General features: G+C 50.9%; 1 protein-coding gene across 3 annotated transcripts in view; it reads right to left on the bottom strand.

Annotated features, from left to right (window-relative positions):
* RALY (RALY heterogeneous nuclear ribonucleoprotein) overlaps positions 1-20,381 on the bottom strand; it is a 141,716-nt gene that overhangs the window by 2,456 nt on the left and 118,879 nt on the right. For all 3 annotated transcript variants that reach the window (XM_064465012.1, XM_064465011.1, XM_064465013.1), the window contains exons 3-8: positions 18,235-18,499; positions 13,096-13,168; positions 5,131-5,178; positions 4,728-4,888; positions 3,962-4,075; positions 3,278-3,423 (exon numbers count right to left, since the gene is read on the bottom strand). In XM_064465012.1, coding sequence (XP_064321082.1) covers positions 3,278-3,423; positions 3,962-4,075; positions 4,728-4,888; positions 5,131-5,178; positions 13,096-13,168; positions 18,235-18,499 — 807 coding nt within the window. The remainder of the gene's footprint in view (positions 1-3,277; positions 3,424-3,961; positions 4,076-4,727; positions 4,889-5,130; positions 5,179-13,095; positions 13,169-18,234; positions 18,500-20,381) is intronic.

Genomic DNA, 20,381 nt, shown 5'->3' with positions numbered 1-20,381 from the left:
AGCCACCCAGGAGGAATACAGAGCCATCCCTCCAGTGTGCAGTGATGGAGTTAGAAGATTAGCTGCAGGCACACCAGCAGCAAAAGGAAGGCTAAGGAAAGCGTAAGCTCACTGCTCAGTGGGGCAGGGGCCCAAGGGACCTAGTGACAAAGCACATGAAAAAGACCAAGGTACAAAATGCTTCTTTTTTGCTTCTTGGTTCTCACTGGTCCAGTCTGTATTCTGGCCTCGCAGGTCCCTGAGCCTTGTGGCAGAGCCTGTGGGAATGAAGCATTACCTACTTTATCTTTCCTCTGCAGAGCTCCTTTCCTGCCTGCCCTCTCTGAAAAGAGCACAAACTCATGCTGGGGGGGTGGGGGGGCTCCCTTCGTCCTTCTCCCTGTGGGCTGCGGCATTTATTTTGGACTTGATTTCCCCAGGTGGTATCGGAAACTTCACCAAGCCCAAGCCGAGATTTGTGCACAAAAGCAGGGCAGCCAACTTTGCCCTGGAAATGGGGCTGAAAGGAAGTATTTGCCCAGCTCCCAGTGACTTTCAGTGAAAATTGTCTGCCTGACTCCCACTCCCTTGGGGTCTAAAATGCTCCCCTCATCCAGCTGGGGCTAACGCCGCTGTGAAGCATCACCCTGCTTAGCTGTGGTATTTTCACGAGCTCTTTTTCAGTGAATTCCCCTATGAACAGGGATGCTCAGGCCTTCTGGTCCCCAGGAGACATCCTACAGTTGTCTATACATTGTAGGTGGGACCTAGGCCCAAGTCCAGTTGGATCTTCCCCACTTGTCACCATGGGGAAGAGGTTCATGGCAGGGGAGCTTCTGTTCTGGGTACTGCCCAAGCGTTGGCAGGTCTGGTTCCTGCCTTGCATAAACTATGTGTTTCCCACTTCTGATGGACGCACTCCTCCGGTTCGAACTAACTGGACTTTGAGCCAGGCAGCTGCTCAGCAAGCGAGCCTTTTGTGTGAGGCTCGCAGTGAGAACCCAGCACCAAAACCAAAAAACCAGTTCAGCTGGAGACTGGGCTGATAAATGGCTGAAACCGCACGAACACAGCACAGAATCTGCTTATGAATCAACCACTTTATGCTATAAATAGCTGCAGCCATCAGGGCCGACTGAGCTCTCCCTCCATAGCAGCTGGCTGCGTGGTGGGGATCTCCCCTTGAGTATGGACACCTCTCAAGGTTACTCCTTGAGGTGGAGAGATCCCTTACCTGACACCAAGCATCGATGGGTTGGTAAGTGACATTTTTTGCATGCATGTAACATTTGAGATAAGTATAGTAAGCTTACATGATAATCTTTGTCTCCCGTACTAACTTTAAGTGTGGCAAACAGTATCGACCACCAATCCAACTGTACTTATTAACTATTTTACATACCTAAATTCACTGATTAGAACTCAGTAAACTAACCACTAGATCAGATCTGTCTGAGTGACCTCTGACTCTTCTGCAACACCACTGCCCCACAGAGCCAAGGGTAGATACTGTTTTTAGGGGCCGGTGTGGGCACCATGTCCATGGAGAGTGGCTGGCGAAGGCTACACTGATGTGTGCAAGCCAAAGAGATGTGGGATAAAGGAGTCACTCCCCAGGAACTGGAAAGAGTTCAAAACTGTTCAGTGTTGTAAGGTCAGGAGCAAAATATAAAGGGTGGCTTTTGTGATTTGCCTTGCAGTGTTTAAGAGACCATCCCTGCAGACGAACCGCACGCATTAGCCTGCCCTGTGCTGAGCACATGTGAGCCTGTCTGATGTCAGCAGTAAAATATTTCTATCTCGATGCCACTTTAGGACCAGAGAGTTACAGAAAATAAAGATGGAAGTGAGATGAAATAATTATCTCGTTCATTTACTCTTAATGAAGACCAGCTTTTCTTAAATCATTGCCAGCAGATGCCTGTCCACTCTGTTTTCTTATACCACTAACGGCAGAAAGGTCCACATTTTTTTGTTGACAGCCTGTGTGCTGCTTTATCATCATTAGCGTCAGCAAGTTTCCCCCTAATTTCTACCATCTGTTTTCCTCGATGTAATTCAAACCTGGCCTTCCTTATCCTAACTGACACAGAGAAGGAGGCCAGCTTTTGCCTTTCTTCTTCATAGTGTCTGTTGTGATGTCTCCCCTTAATCACCTGCTAGGTTTAGCAAGAGTCACGGAGTTCAGCTATGGGGCCCCAGAAACTGAAGCAGCTGAAAGACCCCATTCCGCTGCCTCATCCATCATGACTGAGGTGGGGCAGAGCAGAAGAGTGCAAACAGGCTGGGAAGTGTTTGAGTCAGAGGCGGTTTTTGGCCGTAGGAAGCGTGCCGCGCATGTGCAATGTGGGGCAGTCACCCCAGCGGTGAGGGGGTGAGGAAGAACAAGGGATGCCGCACTTCATCCTCACTTCTGCTGCTACCAGTGCTGGGGTAGGGAAGGAGTGGAGCTGTTGTGGGCGACACTCAGTACAGGCTCAGAGGCTGCCCCGACGTGCCCCAAACCCCCATGGGAGCGCTGTGCCAGCCAGCCCAGCGTCCCAGGGCTGCGGTCCTGGGGAAGAGGCAGCAAGCGGGGCTGTCCTTCTGCCCCAGCGCCCTGTTGCCCTTTGCCTGGATCTGAGCTGATGCTGTTCTCGGCGGGGTCTTATTTTGGGATAAATGACAGTGCTGCCAGTGGCAATACAGTGCCTTGTATTACACTGCCATCAGAGTACCCAGGAACAGGGCTCCCATCCAGATGCTTTTTAGGCACAGAATTTGCTCACTGGGTTCACTGGGAGTGGCACCAGTGGGGCTGCGGTGTGCACGACATCCGACTAGCCACGCTCAAGCGCTGCCCTCCCTATCGATGCTCAGCACAGTGGTGGTGGCTTGCTCAGACCTTACAACTAGATTTACACCATTTGCTGTCCATCCAGGTGAAAGGGCATCACAAATGCATGTTGTTAGGAAAGCGCACGGCCTCTTCGTTGCCATGTATTTCAATCTAATTACTTGGGAGCAGAGCAACTTGTTTTGACCATTGATTACCGGTTGTGAAATCAAGGATAAATGTGGTCCAAATTTCAAGAGCCAACCGTGCTTCTTCAGTGTCTCCACACGCATTTGCTAGCTCAATGCTTCTGCAAGCAGCAGAACATTTGAAAGAACAAGCTGTGAACAATCATGGGATTTAAATACCATTTCTTTTGAGGAAGAAAAAACTATTTTCTGGGGATTTAGTTAGTTCCAGTAAAACTGCGGTCCATTACTGAACTCCTTTGGCTAGAAGGATGTATTACCCAAACTCTCTTACCAGTTCATCTTCACACTCATCCCGTGCGAGACCCTCTTCCTCACCCTCGTCCCCGTTCAGCGGCTCCTCCGTGTTGACCTCTGCTTCTGATGCTGTGTCTTCCTGCGAGATTTCGCTTTTGCTGCCATCCCCCTTCTTCCGTACTTCTGTGAGAGCAAAAGCCACGCAACCAGGATCAGGGGCTGGGGTAGGCAGCGTCTGGAGCCTGATGACACTAACCTGGTGGGCCCCCAAATTCTGTTGGTAGGTAATTAACGGATCTAGGGTTTGTTGTTTTTTTCTGCAATGGGAAGTTTTGCTGATTTTGAGGAAGCTGCCTGAAGGCAGTCCTGGAGAGGGCAGAGCAGGTCATTGTTTGGCATGAGTGAGCGTGGGAGGCAGATAGGATGGAATAGAACAGGAATAGAATAATAGAACAAAAAAGCAAACTAAAAAAATACAAACTATATGACAAAACAAAAAAAATCTCAGCATTTTAAAACCCAGTTCTGTAATCTGGGATATTTTGGCATGTAATTTTGGCCTGTGATTCCACCCTGGAATCTGGAGGTCAACATTTCACCGTCAGAGCCCAGAGGATGCTCTAAGCCGTGGCGGTTTCAAGGCCAGCCCTGCAGGGCACTTCCCTGCACTCTTTGCTTGTTCTCGGACCGGCCCCGAGGCATCCGCATGCACCCAGCTGACCTGCGGACATCTTCTGTTCTTCAGCAATCTGCTCCAGTCGGCCCAGGAGAGCATCAATGTTGGATTTGATCTGTGTCAGCTCAGTTTTGATTGTTTGCAGCTCGCTGCACTTCACTTGGGAGGAAGGAAGGAAAAAAAGGTCGTTTTTGTGCCGCACGGAGCACCCAAGGCATCTGCCTACCCCTCTGCCTGGCCCAAGTCACCTTTCTGAGCAGATTAAAAAACTCAATTAGAAACCCCACGCTAGAAACATACTCCTCACATCCTTGGGGTCAACGTGCAGTGATGCTCACACCTTGCTGCACGGTGTATTGGAGCTTGTCTACGCTGGCAGGAGCCACAGTGCGTGGTGAGCAGGGTATCCTGCACAGCTAACAGGAGCTTGGTGGGCGTGCAAGAAGATGCTGACTTTGCGTGGAGCAGCAACACACCCACCTGCGCTGGCAGCCCTCGCTGCCCTGCTGCCTGTTGCTGCACCGGCAGGGAAAGCTAGGGGGGCTGCTGGTGGTCGTATGCACCCAAATCTGTGTGTCCATTGCCCAGGCACACTGTGGAAGCTGACACCAGGCTTTGGCTGGCTCAGGTCTACCTTCCCCTCCTGCGGGCTTCTGAAAGGCCCTTGCTCGGGCTGCTGTTTCCAGATGTTTTGGTTTTTTTAAGGTTTTCCCTGGGAGCACCTGGCCCTGTGGGTGAATGCCTGGGGATGGGAGGTCCACGTGTACACCAGTCTCCACACCATCCTGCTGCACCCCAAGCACATACTCACGCTTCAACTTGGCCGAGCTGTTGGCGATGGCAGCCGATCTGGCAAAGAGTTTGACGGGGAGAGTCGCCTTCACACGACGGACGAGGGGGATGGTGACCCGTGGCCGCTTCACAGGAACCACCCTGGGCACCGGAGAGACTCGGCCCCGGTACTCAAAGAGCCTAGAGGAGGGGGGAAGGATTGGGGGGGGCCTGAAACAGCCCTGCAGCACCCCCAGCCCTGCCGTGCCAGCAGTCGGGTGCCAGAACCAGAACCCAAGCAGTGCTGGTGGTGAGCTGGGCCACAGCCTGGCCATCGGACCCCACCGCCCTGGGCTGGCTGGACCACCCTGCACCCCACCTTGCTCCCCCCTGAAGGTCTTGCCCCATAGAAAGCCCCTTTGGCTGATGCCTCCCCAGCTCACCTGTCGTAGAAGTCATCTCTGTAATAGTCATAGTCGAAGTCGTAGCCACTGCAGAGACAGAGTCAGGATGGCAAGGTTTAATTAGTGCAGGCAATTTATTATTATTATTATTATTATTATTCCCTCATCACCTGCTGAGCCTCTCAGGTCGTTTATTTATTTCCCCTCCATAGGGGAGCCCCTGTCCTTCCACCCCGCAGGACGTGCACACTTGTCCCCCCAGCTGCGAGGGCCTGCAGAGAGCTGGGCTGAGCCCGGGAGAGAGATTTGGGGGGGCTGAACACACCGGACAGGGTGATGTCGGCAGCAGAGTGTTAACCTGGTTACCTCAAGGTGGAGCAAGACGTGCAGGTGGATTAAAACGTACAAACGGGTGGGGAGAAATGCCCGCTGTGGGTATGCCTGCATTTGAAGCGACAGCTGAGCCGGTGGGGGTGGGACCAGCGCTCCATCCCTGGCCAGCCACGCAGAGACGTTGGATGTCTGGCTGATGCGCTGTGTCTGTAAAGCGGTGGTTGAAGTGTCCTCATGGCATTGCTGACACCCCTCCATCCTGCCTTCGGTCCAGCGGGACCGTGCCCATGTCAGGAGGGCAGTGCCCTGCTGCCACCCTTGTAGGATTTTTTTTCATACCGCATATAATTATTGGGGGAGAAGGCAGGAAAAAGGGGACATTTATTTAACGTTTTTGCTATAAGAGATGCTTAAACCTCTCTCCTCCCAGTGAGACATTGCCCGTGCCCTGTTTTCTTAACCTTAAACTGCATTTTAACCCAAGTTGGAGCAATCCATTTCTCACTCCCTGGAGACGGCCCAGTAACACGCTTTCTCTCTTGCTGCCGCTCTTTGTTCACAGGGCAACACAAACCAGGTGGTTACAGCAGGCAGTCACAGCTCTTCTGAGACAAGACCCGCGCTGGCGCTGCCTGACGCCCCGGCACGCCCCAGCAGCGCCGGCGCACCGCTGCTGAATGTACCAGCTACGCGCAGCGTCTGGTTCACTTGGGTGCTGCCGGCCGAATTAACGCTGGTTAAATAAGAAGCTTGGCTGACATTCCCTCCTCTCTGCCCTGTACGAAGAGGATGGTTATTGCAGCCTTTGAAAGCAAAGAGCCTGCCCTGCGTTGTGAAACCATTTGAAGTGGCTTATAAAAAAAAAAAAAAATAATATGAAGAGAGTGATGGGGAGAAGGAAGGATGGTGAGCCAGGAGAAACTGCGGCATGGGGAGCGGGAAGTGTTCAAGTATGTAGCTGAGAATAAGTTTGGTGTCCTGCATCTTAAGCGAGAAGTTTGCATGGTTTGGACCAGAAATTCCAGGCTTGACCCAGGATGCCTGTCCTGCCTATGCTGGCTTCCCACCCAATGTTTTAGTTCCAGTAACTGGCTGGTTTCTTAAACGGGTTTTTCCATGCTCCTTGGGCACGCGGAGACTCAGCCTATGCCTTGGGGGGACCTGAAGCACCCTCCGGGTGGTTGGAGACACCAGGGCTCCTCTGGGGCCAAAGACGGTGCAAGGGGTCAAGGACAACCAGACAGCATTTGTACTCACTGCCTCTTTTGGGCTTTGCTGCCACCATCATGCACTGCCACGGTGACTTCAAGTGGGGAGGTATTTTATAAAGCTGGACCTTATCTCTGAGCCGCTGCTGACCACGGCATCCACAGCTGGCCAGGATGCTGGATGCAAGGTCTCACTGCCGAGCAAGCAGCAATGGGGGGGGCGTGATGGGACTATGGAAGTGTTATTGCCATAAGCCTTCCGAATTCAACTGATGAAAATTCAGTGGCATGATGAAAAATAGCCATTTTGCTGATAGTCTCAGCATAGAATTTCAACATCTTTTCAGCCTTGGTGTTCTCCCCTTCTGACCTGACGTGTAAACACCATCTCTGCTGGGCTCACAGAGGAGAACTGAATACCGTGGCAGCCTTCTGCCCCAGCTACCGCATGGTCTGTGTTTGGTCCCTTGTGTGTTTTCTGACCTGAAAGGGAAAGGTAATTCCTACCACGTCAGCTCTTGCTGGAGTATAACCAGCCTGTTCGTACGGCTGAGGGGATGGGCAGTATGGAACAAGGAAATGTATTTTCATGGAGATTTTCGTGACTGGTAAATTGATTTTCATTCTAACCTGGGATGAAACCTGGAAATATAGAAAATCTCCAAGAAAATAGCTCCCCTCATCCCACCAATCTATTTTGATCACCAGGGATGTTTGACTCCAGTTCTGTTTGAAGTCAGTAAACATAGAATACGATCAAAATAGGAAGTAATTTGAAAGGAAAATGGAACTAGTATGCTTCTACACTGTCAGACTCTTAATTTTTTTGGTGGTTTTTTTTTTTCTTAGATGTAACTTGAAAGAAATTGCTGCAATTTTGTAATCTTTGTCAATCCTGACAGGCTCTGGTGAACTGCTTCTGGTTAGATCCAGCAATGGCCAATGTTTTCTGTCCTCTGTAGCCACAGGCAAGAGAAGACAGTGGCCTCTCCCTGCAGCTCAAGGACTCTAAATGGGGTGAAGCAGTGGCTTTATTCAAAAAGCAAGGGAGCAAAAACTCCCTCCATGGGCTGTTGCTCTTGCTGGGACGCTTGCTGTGGCTTGGAGGCCACGAGGGAGCTTTAGCCCGTTTGCGCATAAACAACACAAAGCTTGGGGGCATTTGGCAAAATTTTGAAACGCCCACACTCTTTATTCTTGCCCTATTCATGTTCCTGGAAGAAAAGCCTTGCTTTTCTTCCAAGCCTTTGCTCCCCGGCGGGAGCCCCACTGGTAGAGCTGTGGACACCAGGCTCGGCGCATGGCCAGCTCCCTGGGGAGATGGCGATCGAGGGGAGCTGCCGCTCCAACCCCAGCGCATGGCCATTGCCCTCCTGCTGCCAGTGCTGTCCAGGCAAAGCCGTGCACCTAGGAACAAGGAGTGAAGTCCTCAACAGGGTGGGCACCCTCCACCTCCATCACTGACCCTGCCCTGTGGCCTTCGGGCCGCCTCCGCCTCACACCCAGGCTCTGCTACAGCGCCAACAGGATGAAGCTCGGCTTCAAGTACCTGTAGATCCAACCTGGCTTGGACTGGAGAAGGATGGAGAAGTGTAAAACCTCAGGTAAAGTCCTAAGCCTTTTTCAAGACTAGTCAAAATGCAGTTTGGTATATGAAGCGGCTAATAAACGCTGTAAATGTTATTACACGATCTGCAGTAGGGAATGTGTGAGCAAAGATGGGTGGCCTTCAGTTTTGCTGGTGAAAATCACTACTGGCCCAGTTTCACAGCTTGTTTACAGAGGCAGTGGAGTTGGCTTACAACATGCCTGATCTCAGGGCAGTGTGTCCAAGAGCATCTGCTAATATTTGTGGGTGAACAGCAAAGCAGTGTCAGGGGGTGCTCCTGCCCTGGGCCCAAATCCTCACGGGACTGGAGACACTTCCACCCATTTCAAAAGGAATTAGGGGCATAATCATCCTGGGGAGCTGGTCCTGACTTCCCAAAACCAGTGTGATTCATCTCACTCGGCTTCAGACACTGGGAATGTAAAGAGGTAAATCCAAGCCAGGGGGGAAAGAGGCAGTTGCAGGTCATGGCACATCACATCCAAAGGCAGACATCTAAAATACTGTCAGGTGAAGAACTGTTTTTTTTATCCAGCAAGCATAAAGGCAGTCCAGACAAGCGGGCCACGTAAAAGCCTTGACAGCACAGAGAGCTGAACGCACAGGAGGTGAGACCATGCTTAGACTCAGTGCGGTGCGGGACAGCAAATACTCTGATCCCAGCCTGTGGCGGTACCGCTTTCAGTACCCACTAACCATGAGACAGCCCTCAAGGAAGGCAGCAGGCTGATATAAGGGCTTTTCAGAAGTCTGTGACTGTATGACCCTGCTATAACATGCCAGACAGGTCATGACTTTACAGATGATGCCAGGAAGGCAGCGGCTGGATGCTTTTATCAGCATCCTTTGAAGTCATGTGTTGAGCAAAAGGCAGGTCTTTCAACATGAATGCAGAAGGAAAGCTAGTATAAAGTGCCTTAGTGTGGGTGATTTATCTGGACTTTGTGTGCCTGAAAATTCCACTGCACATAGGAAAAACCTTCCTGAGACTGATGGATCATTTTTCAGTGACCTGGCAGGCCTTCCTTTGTGTACAGGAATACATTTTTACCGTTTTTCAAGCATATGGTGACATTGCGCCCTTTAAAAATAAGGCAGGGACAATCAGAGTGAGAAGCAGCAGAAGGCTGTAAGGCTGTGTCGAGTAGCACGATGCTTCCACCTCCCGATGCATTGCTTCTGCTTTGGTTTTCTTTAGGAATTAAATAACATCCATAAATGACTCACAAAGGTTCAAAATCCAAATATTCATAATTGAAGGGCAGTTGTTTGTATATGCTGCCTTTACATTACATTTGTGGTGCCATTTCTGAGCATGAACATCAATAGCAAATGTACTTTTGAGCGGCTGCGCTTTTAATGACTGGCTGACAGCCTCGCACTGATAATCACAGTGACACGTTGTGCTCCGCTCGCATCCTTCTACTAATGGTTGCAAAACCTTAATTATTGCAGCAGTAGAAATAACACCTGCAGGAAAACTACTGGAAAATCAAATAGTGAGCTTTTAAGATCTTGTGTTTCTGGTGTGAGATTCCTTCCTCCTGCTAATAACCAGGGCAGCGGGAAGCGAGGAGAGAAACGTGGGAAGGCAGGCTGGCATGTCTAAGATGCCGGGGCTGCTGGGGGCTGGGTCAGCGTGCACATCCGTACTGCCAGTGTTGGGCCTGCTGGGTTCGGGTACCATTGCTCACCTCCTTCTCTGCCCTGTGGTTGTTTCTCAGCCCTGTCCGTGTGGATTTGGCACTGGGGCTTGCTGGGGGTGTCACTGCTCCCAGCACCGCTGCTGACACGTGGGAGGAGTTTGAAGATGGGCTGACACCAGCTTACTGCAGGGTTTGTAATGGGTATAACAAAGGGTGTGAACACTAGCTGAGCTGGAAGGATTTCATCCACTTGCATCTGTAGACTGTGAAAATAAATTGGTGGTGGGTTGCATCTGTCACCATTTCGGAGATAGTTCCTGAGCTGCCAGACACTTGGTTGCTCTTGCAGTTCTTCCTTACGTTGTCCTCACCGTCCTTTTGGCTACAGAGCAACATTAGCACCAGCATTACAAGGAAGGGCGGAGGTTGTGCCTCCAAAGCTCAAGTGCAGCACCGAAAAACCCCACTGCCCTGGGGCAGAGCCACCTTCCCTTCCCAGCCCATGGCGACAAGCAGCCAACTCACAGCACAGCAGGATCACTGGCACTGACCCAAACGTGGCCCAAACTGCCCTAGGAAATCCTGTCCAGACGTTTGCTATGCAGGCAAAAGAAGTATTGCCGGAAGGCAAAAGGTTTTGAGACACAGTATGTGAATACTTGGGGGACTTGGTCAAAATGCAAGTTCATTTTCCGGCCATCCTCACTAACTCATCTGCAGTATCTCTGGCACATCTGCGTTCAGCAGCGGTGGCTGGAGTGCCAGGCAGCCGCACCCAGGGGACTTGCCATGCACAAAGGGATGCTCTGGCAAATACCAGAGGCAGAGGGAGGGAGGCCCTAAAGATCCAGAGAAATCAGGAGAGAGCAAAGTGACAGCAAGGTTCTATGTTAACTGAAGGTCTCTTGTGGAGACACCTGAGAAAATCTGTGAGGGCATGAATCTGGCCTTATGTTTTACCTATTGGAGGTAGATGGGAGGCCACATCCCAAAGGGTTTCTATCGAACACCCAGATGCCCCCCTTGGGCTGGTAGATCAAGTAAGACTGTCAAGATTGTTGCTTCCTCTATGTCCAAGATGAGATTTCCCTTCCCCTTCCCCTTCCCTTCCCTTCCCTTCCCTTCCGTTCCGTTCCGTTCCCTTCCCTTCCCTTCCCTCCCCTCCCCTCCCCTCCCATCCCCTCCCTTCCCCTTCCCCTTTCCCTTCCCCTTCCCTTCCCTTCCCCTTGACCCTCTCACACAGACTTGGAGTGAGGCAAAGTAAAACCCAACCTTTGAAAAAATAGTCTTATGTGTTTAACACAGCATTTCTATATAATTATAGTGCTGTGATTTTTGAAGTCTAACATTTAGAAAAATTTATGATGGTGAGAGAAGCTATAACCATGGCTCACTGCAAACCTGGATTCCCTGCCTTCCGTGAGGTATCGTAAGTTCTGCTAGTCCAGATGGCAAAGTTTAAATCTGTCACCAATCTGGGATGAAATATTGCTGTAGCTCAGAGCAGCGTAGTTCTCTGGCCCATATTTTAGCATATCTGTATTTGTGTGAGGAAGCAAACATCTCTTGTTCGCTCTCTCTTCATCTACGTGGCAGCCTGGAAGTCTGAAATATTGGTCGTTTCAACAGAAATGGATTAGCGGTCAAGGCACGGATGAAGAGTAAATGAAATTGCAAGATGTACGGAATGAATTGGTTTGCATTATGGCTACCAGCACCACGTAAGTAGTATACATGCAGCTAAACAGACAGCTTGGTGTCATCTCTATTTCCAATCATCAGCGTGGGCAACGAACAGAGTCCACCTCCCCTCGCCTGGCGTCCCCTGTGAATCCAGAGGCGCAAGTTCTGGCGAAGGGCGAAGCTGGCTCAAGGTGGGAGGAAACATTTGCCTGGTGAAAGCTGCAAAGGAAGAGTTCAGCCGAAGGACTTGGGGAAGGTCTCAACAGACGCCTCGGGGGCGGTGGTGGGAGGGTTGCTGGAGCTCTGGTGGGTTTGCCTATGCCAGAACAGCATTGCCACCACTGAGGTTTGCCATTTTGTAGCACACTGGTGTTGGACTGCGTGGCTGAGTCTGGATCACAGGGTTTTTCATTTCTCTTCATCACTCTCACTTTTTTTTTCTTTTTGTAGAAAAATCAACAGTTCTCCCATGATCTCCTTTTGTATTACACCCACCTATAACCCTGATACTGATTTAAGTCTTTTCTTCCTAACATCACACCCTCTAAATCTTGACTCAGTGCCCCAGTCTCCATACCATGAGACTGGCATAAAAACGAGACTTTATAAATACAACACATTTTGGGATCTTGTTATTTGGTTTTGGGTTCTTGAAACCTGCAGTGTACGCTCCAAATACCTTTTCAGGTTTTCCCTTCTGCAACTTCAGGAGCAAGAATTTAATGAGTTTCTCCCATATTCCCATGATGCCAGACTGGGGCTTAAATGAGAAACTTCAATTCTTGTGAAAATCTTGATAAGGTCTCTAGAATTGGCCACAGTGGCCAGTTCTGACTGACACTCTGACATCTGTAACACCCTGTATCTCCAACAGACCCACTTGTCCTTCCTGTCCCCTCGATCACTGCTCTGCAGCACAGGCTCCTTGGGGACTCCCCTCAGCCACCTCCTTGGTCCATCTCCATCTGTTGCCCCAAGGACTTCCCACTTTCTTCCCTTCTTCTCTTCCTGTCATTCTTCTCTTGCCCTTTTCTCCATTACTTTTCCCTAAACTATCCCTGTTCTCTGTTCTCCCCTAACACCCAACACATGCCACTGTGTCCCACTCCTATCCCCCAGCCGGAGGAGCCGGGGCTGGAGGGGAGCGCTCCTCTTGTTACGCCTTTTTCAAGACCCCCGATGTGGTTAAAGCAGGTACTGCCCATTTTTCTCCAATGGTCTCCAGGTCCAACACCATTCACAGGTTGGACCATGCCCCGGCAGAGTCCCACAGCGCCATGGGCATTGGCCAACCCTGGGTCTGCCCGTGACACCTCTTGCTGGCTCTCCTCCCTGCAGCCTGCCACTGAGGGGCAAGAAGGCCAAGAAGCCCATGAGAGGAGAAGATCTGAACATACAGCAGAAGCCCATGGCTGCCTGGGGTAGGGACCAGGGAGCTCAGGGCAGCAGCCTGGAGAGTGTGAAAATGAGCCCCATCTGGAAGGCAAATACCAGCCCGGAGGGAAGTGGCGCGGTGGAGGCCTACCTGTACAACGCAGAGGCTGCCCTCTTCAGCCCTTTAGGTCTGTTGGGTTTAGGTTCCCCGGCCATGTTGATATCTGCAATGAACAGACACGCAATGTGACACGGCATGCCCGTGTTCACTGGGAGCCATGTCCGACCACGGAGCAAGGGAGGCTGTGCACAGCCCTGCCAGCAGCAGAAACGAACTCCTCCACACCTCCCGCCACGTTTCCACCTGCTTTTAGCATGTCTGGGGCCCTCCTGGACCTCCACGAGAAGGCGAATACATTCTTGCACTTGGCAAGCCTCTTCCTTTTCCTTTACCAAGCTACTAACCATTTATTTTTGAAGTCAGTGCCCTGCACATGGTCTAACCTACACACACAAATTCAGGAGAACTTGGTGCTGTAATGATAAGGCACGGAAAATATATAAAATCGCTGTATGCTGCTAACTGCTAACAATTTATCCCTTGCTCCTTCTAGAATAAAAATAAATGCTAAGCATGAGTCAGCCAGGCATCGCTGCAGACTGGGCTGCATTAAAAGCTGCATGGGGTGCAAGCGCACGCCTGCATCCACCCCAGCTGACCTTGGAGGGACACTTTCTACCAGGGGAGGTGAGAATGAGCTCTTCTAATCTGCCCAGGAAATTTCTCTTCTCGGACTCGGTGCCAAACGTGCTTTTGACATGAAAATAAAGCGATACAGCCAATTTCACGGAGGCTGCCAAGAGCCTGGCAATCTAACTCTTCGTGTGGTCGCAGAACCGCAGAGGTATTAGCTGTTGGGAGCACGAGGCCTAACCCCCGCCTTGCTTCCTGGTGTTTGGTCAGGAGTGACCGAATTCCCTGCTGGCTTCTCCAGTCAATCAACACTAAACTTTTTCTGTTCTTCAGGTCCTTTCTGTCTAAATAAGTGTCAGACCTCTGGGCATGCCAGAACTGAGCCAAGCAAGGCAGGATTTCCTTACATAGACCAAAAGCACCGTTTGCACTGGGCTGGAGAGGGGCTGCCCCACAGCGCTGGCCTTGCTGCTAGGCTGGTGGCACGAGTCACAGCCTCTGAGGTGCCGGTGGATTTGAAGGTCACCATCTGGGGTGCAGGATTTGTGCATCTGTGACTGCCAGCTGGGGTATTTGAAGTTCTCGTCTCTTCAGGAGTTGCAGGATATGCCCTGAAACTCAGCATGTTTAAGCTTACTAATTGTTGCTTTTTCCATGTTGCATGACGGCACTTTAGGGAGAATTGTGCACAGGCTGGTCCACTCATCATCAAAATAAAGAGCTTGCAAAGTGAGCCAAAGTGAACAGGGTGTTGACTTCATTATTAACCAAGAAAATAATCTTCTGGAGCACAGGGAAGCTGCAGCACTCCTGAAACAACCTGAGTGGGAAGAGGACAGGCTGCACGTGTGGGACACGGCTCTGGAGCAGCACGGACGTGCTCCCACTGCCCAAATGACTTGCTGTGCAATTCCTTGGACTGCCTTTTAGGGTATAGCAAGAAACATGATTCCTACTGAAGCTGAAGCTTAGCCTATTTATAAGCTTGCACAACAAGCGTGGTATTAGGGTGTTGCTTAGCCACTACATTGAATGTTCCTCTGGAGGCACATTCAGATCAGCGTGTGTTTTCTTTGCTGCCTTTCACCCTCCAACCTCCAACTGCTAAGGGAAATGCAGAACAGCGTTGAGCCTGACGACTAGCAAGGATGTGCGTGGCCATAGGACAGGTCGGTGGAAAACTGCTGCCACTGTGAACATTATGCATGCGGTCGCCTTTCTCAGTCTGTTGAGCAATGCAACGCTTCTGGCAATGCTGTCTGCTGTAAAGGAAGAGGGGGATAAATGCTTCCTTGGTGCATCTCAGCACACACCCCTGCTCAGCTCCAGTTCCCTCGTTGTGAACCCTCTTTGCTGTCAGGGTGCCAGCTGCCAGTCACTTTTCTTGAAAAATTAAGAGCTAATGACAGCACCGTGCTGATTAACACCCTTCAAGGGAGATGCAATGAAAACCCAATGGTGGATAATGACAACAATTAGCTCAATTTGCTGGTATGCACTGCTAGAAATAGCACTGTGGAGCCTTTATCAGAGCATGCACACAGACCAGGAAATTTATACTTCAACCTGTAGTGGTGATGAGCAGTCAGATCTCTCAGGATTCCCTTTTTAGTGAACAAGGAGAGACAAGAGCTCAGGACGCACATCAGCCTGGACAGATTTTGCATCTTGTTCCCATTCTGCCTCCCTCCTCTGCATCGCTGAATCCATCTGCCCATCCCATGGCAGCATCTACCCCTCCTGCTCATATCCAGACACCTCTGCCACACTAAATGGGGACGTCGTGCTTTGTCTAGCCAACACGGTAGAATCAGGCTATGGTGTGGATCCAGCTTCCAGTGCAGAGCTTTCCTCACTGGAATGGTAACTCCTTCGGCAACGACTGGGGTGCCTGGGAGATTCCAGAGAAAGCACAGAGGTTGCCAGGACCTGCCTGGCAGAGCAGTCCATGTCCCAGCACATGATGGGCTACAGATGTGGTTTCAAACACCTGTTTTGTGATGCACCCAGTATCTTGCTGATCATTTAAAATGTAAGCTTGATTATTTGCATATCTGGTGACAAAGGAAGAAGAAGAAAAATGAAAAAAATGGAAGAAATGCTTGAAAGCTGACCTTAGCTGGGAGATGCGAGCTAGAAAGATGCTGCTGCTTTGCTCATTCATTCTAGTATGTCCTGGAAAATGTTGCCTGCAAATCATCATTGGCACCTGGGAGCAGATGGAGGGCTGAACCCTCCTGCCACCATTGGTGCGTGTTACTGTCCCACGGCAGCGCAGCCAGCTGTGCTCCTGGGGGGACAAGTACCACTGACAGCTGGAGTCATTGACTTAAGGGTTTCTGCAAGGACCACCTTTTCTATAATCTGTTAGAAGGAGTTGCAAGAGCCCTGGTGGATGCTGGGGAAGATACGAGATCCTTAGACTACAGGCCCACTCAGACGAGTCAGGCATGGCACATGCAAAATTATGATGCTTTCCCATAGCACTTCTTAAATGTTGGTGCAAATTCTCTTTCCCGTCTGAACAGCCGAGGCAGGAAAGGCAGTTTCACTTGAACTGTGCCATGCAGGGCTTGCTACCACTGAGCAATTGCAGGAAGTGCTTGCCCTGCCGGAGCGGCGCTGCGTTTGGCTGGGGATGCTGACCTGCTGCGTGACAGACCACCTGCTGGCACTGGGGACAGGTGGCCTTGCGCTATCAACTGAGCAGGTTGTACTTTGCCCCTACGCTGGGCACTGCCTTAAGCTGTGCTGCCCCAATGTGCAGGCAGTGACCCCCCACGAGCTCCTGCCATGCCGGACATTCGCCTGGCACTTGTGGCTTGCAGCACTTCCACGGGATCGCATGGTTCCACCCTGCTGAAGTTACTGGCTGGAGCTACCAGGGCAGAAAGCAGCCTACCTTTCTGCTGCCCGCCTAGGGAGGGAAGTTTTGTCATCACCTCAAAGGAGCCACCCCCCAAACCCTGCCCATGAACAGAAGCAGGGACAGTCTCTTCAGCAACGCGTCGGCCATGTCCCATCCCGTCCTTCCTCTCTACACCCCTATGCGGTCGTCACCTCCTCTTTTTAATGGGGAGGGACTTTCTACCTTGTTTTGTGCGAAGACATTTTCTAACCACATTGTTCAGCTCTTCTTCTCTGCTGCTCCTCCTGAAAGGGGAGTGTCCCTGTGTTTATCCTGGTCCACGAACAGCAAAGGAATGCCTGCTGAGCTCTTCTGTGGTAAGACTGGCCCACGAAGGGAAGGCAGATGAAAGGGCCCCGAATTTGCACCTAGTCCAGTAGATGTACAGGACTCCCAGTTATAATACAGTCGTTTTGTCTTGTTGGCACGCCAGACCTCTGGGACCAGCACTGAGAGGAGAGTAAGATGTTCCTATCACGGTAAACCATTCATGTCTCTCTTCAGCTAAGTGGGCAAGTGTTGCCTGTCTCTTAGCTACATCTCCCGTATCTGTCTGGAGCGTCAAAATGAGATCTTTGGTCCCCAAGGCCCTCTTTGTCATATCTACGCACTCTGCACACGTGGGCAATGCCTGGGCTGGAAGCATCCCTGGCACACTGCACTTTGCCTCGGTCAGCAGCTCCGTTCTCTGGACCGTAAGAGAAGTGAAAAGAAGTTTCTGGTATTTGAACAAACCATGGATTGAAACAGCACGCTGTCTTAAAGATCAGATCTAACGTGCAAGTTTTTATTTCAGACTGCTGTGCCAGAAGCAGGGTGGGAATGGGCTGCAAATCGCTGCCTGGGTGCCCAATGACCGCTGCCAGCTTGGAAATAACAGTTTTTCATTAAAAATACTGTCTCCAGTTCCAATTCACAGCTTAGAACTGGTGACAAGAGCTTCTCAGCATGTGACACTTCAAGAAAAATAAGGATGAAGCTGGGAGCAGCTGGGGTGGGTTTGTTTGTTATTTCTTATCACACAGCAGCAAAGACGACTTTTATGTGTCTGGGGGAAGTTATCTTATTTAACATCAGCTGGCTAAAGTTAGTCTGAGCTAGTCTGAGTTAGACTATCACCGCTCTTGACAGGCAAAGGGTAAAGTCTGGGCCAGAAAGGGAATCAGGAAATGTCTTTTCCCACCCTTGTTCTTCCCCACCAGATCAAGGACGAGGACATGGGATAATTCAGAACTGCGGTTTAGCTTCTACCATCGCAGCCTGTACCACGAGTTTTTGGGCCCCAGTGTCACAGCCCTGAAGGTACTAATATGGCTGAATAGCCACGACCAGCCTCACTTCTGTCCCCTACCCATATGGGACCCTGGAGCCTTCGGCCTCTACCTGAGCTGTGTTGTAGGAGTGCTGGTCTCCAGCTGTCACAGCCACAGCTATGCCTGGCCATGGACCCTGCTGATCCTGACCCATTGGCTGACTTCCCAGCCTGGCTGCAGACCTGCCTTGTCACTATGGACCTGCTCGGTCGTCACTGGGTTGTGTCTGACCCGCTCACCATCATTGGACCTGACCCCAGCCTGCAGATAGATGTCCCAGTTTGACCTTGGACTGGCCAGCCTTCAACCATTACCTAAGGAGCAACCAACCTGTGTTGCACTTGGACACCTAAAATGGCTTAAAAAAAGACTTACCGAGAGTCTGGCCAGCCAGCACACGCCCGTTCTCGCCCAGGACAGCAGCACGCGCATGCCTCTCATTGGAGTACTGTACGAAGGCATAGCCCTTGTGAACGGAGCAGCCCACCACTCGGCCGTACTTGGAGAAAATGGTCTCCACATCTGACTTCTTGACCACGGCTGTGTTGAGATTGCCAATGAAGACTCTGGAGTTGATGGACTTGGGGTCATTCTTGTTCGTGATGTTGCTTGTCTGCACCTTCAATGACATCTTGAACATCTGAATGAACAAATTTCAAGTCAGGAAGGTGTGCAAGGGAATTGCTGGGGTCTTACAAAAAGGGGCAGGGGATAAATCTCCCAGTAAGCATGGAGCAAGAGAACCGGCTTCTCAACTTCCACTGGTCACAGCTGGGGGAACCCCACCTCCAGAGAGGCCCTGTGTGTCGGGGAGGGGAATGTCACAACCAGCACAAATTTTTTGGTGGAAACCTATTTATCTGGCTGACACTCTGGGTATAAAATGGTTGCTTTTGGGCGACAAAACAAGATTTAAATAAATTTTACATCTAAGTAAAAGTTTTAATGCTATTATAGGAAAGTTTTAACATCTCTATACTTAATTACAATTCAAAGGACTGCTCTTTTTAAAGCAGTTTGCATTCATCACTTTTGCTTTCCCCTGCTAAGCACCTTCCAGCACAGGCCAGCTCTCGCCACACACGGGGACAGCCTTGTCCCTGCGGATCCCCACTTGCAGCTGGAAGAGGATTTGAGTTTCCTGGATGCAAATGAAGAGGTTTAAGTGGCAGAGCAGCCCATGCGCTCCTATCTGGTCTCTGCGGTCTGCTGCCTGCCTGTACATTTATACACTGGGCTTTGAGCTGAATTTTGTGCAAACAGGAGATGTCACTGTTAGCTTGGGAATCAGTAAGCCATCAGCCAGATCCGATGGAAGCTACTCCAACCCACTTCCCACAGCTGCAAGGCGTGATCCCCTGGGTTTCTTGCCTGGGGTATTTAATGGGCAGCCCCCACAAACAGGCTTCACCTCTGAGGACAAAGAGGAGCCAAGGACAGAGCTGGAAATTGTGAAATTAAAGCTAGTCTGGCTGCCTATTACACTGCCTGCTCACATTTCTGCAGCAAAAATTACAGCTGTCCAAAGATATCAGTTTGATTTTCATCTTCCAGAAACAGAGGGGATGTTTGGGGATTGCTATTGTGTGCTGCATACAGAGTGCGTGCTATTTACCTGGGAAAAGTCAGCTCGGATCTGTGGAAGGTATTTTATGATGCACGTTGCAGTGCTTCTCTTCCCCAGCCCCTCTCAGCAGTGCTGCCAGGTACTCCCAGTACCAGGGGCAATGCCACCGGGGTGTCCATGACCCCAGGCGGTCACCCAGCCTATAGCCCTGCACAGGGGACACGCTGCTACAGGGCCAAGGCGTCCCCTCCCTGGTAGTCCCCAGCATCTGCCTTGGCACTGGGCAGAACTAAAGCATCTCCTGGCCTTGGGACTTTGGCTCTCTGGGCTCAAAGCCCAAATTTGTCTGAGCACCTTGGGCCAAAGTCAGGATGGTGGCAGTTGCCCAGCTGCATGGATGAGCTCCCATGGACCTGGTCACCCTGGTTCTCAAGCCCTGTCAGGCCCTGCTTGCCCACAGCCCAGCCTGCCCGATGCTCTGGCTTTGCTGAGCCTTAAAACACTCAGTTAGGCTTTCCTACACTCTTCACTAGACAGGCAGAGGCCTGGGAAAAAGCTGCAACATTTCCTGATGTGCTTTTTGGGGTTTCACCCATGACCCAAGTCCTTCTTCTTCCCTGTCTTCTCTTGCACAGAGCTTCCACCCAGGACATGAAATCTCTGGTCGCTCCTATCTTCCCCTAAACCTTTTAGGGGGGATAACTTTATTACACCTATCTTACCCCTTTTGCCAAGTAAGCCCCATTTTGGCTTCTTGGGTGATGGATGTCCTTCTCATGGAGCCTGCTCAGCTGCTGGCCCCTCAGGACACCTGGGGGGCTGCTTCTGCCCATAGTCCCATTTTGCCTGAGGGTACTTCTACCCACGCAGAGAAGCATTCGGGCTCGCTGCCACTAGCTCTGTATCTCCAGGATTTGAAACTTCAGTCCAGCACGAAGGTAAAGAGACAGCAGAG

The sequence above is a fragment of the Phalacrocorax carbo genome, chromosome 14, assembly GCF_963921805.1.
Source record: "Phalacrocorax carbo chromosome 14, bPhaCar2.1, whole genome shotgun sequence".
Lineage (NCBI taxonomy): Eukaryota > Metazoa > Chordata > Aves > Suliformes > Phalacrocoracidae > Phalacrocorax > Phalacrocorax carbo.
The sequence above is the reverse complement of the archived record's forward strand: the minus strand, read 5'-3'. Positions and strand labels throughout refer to the sequence as shown.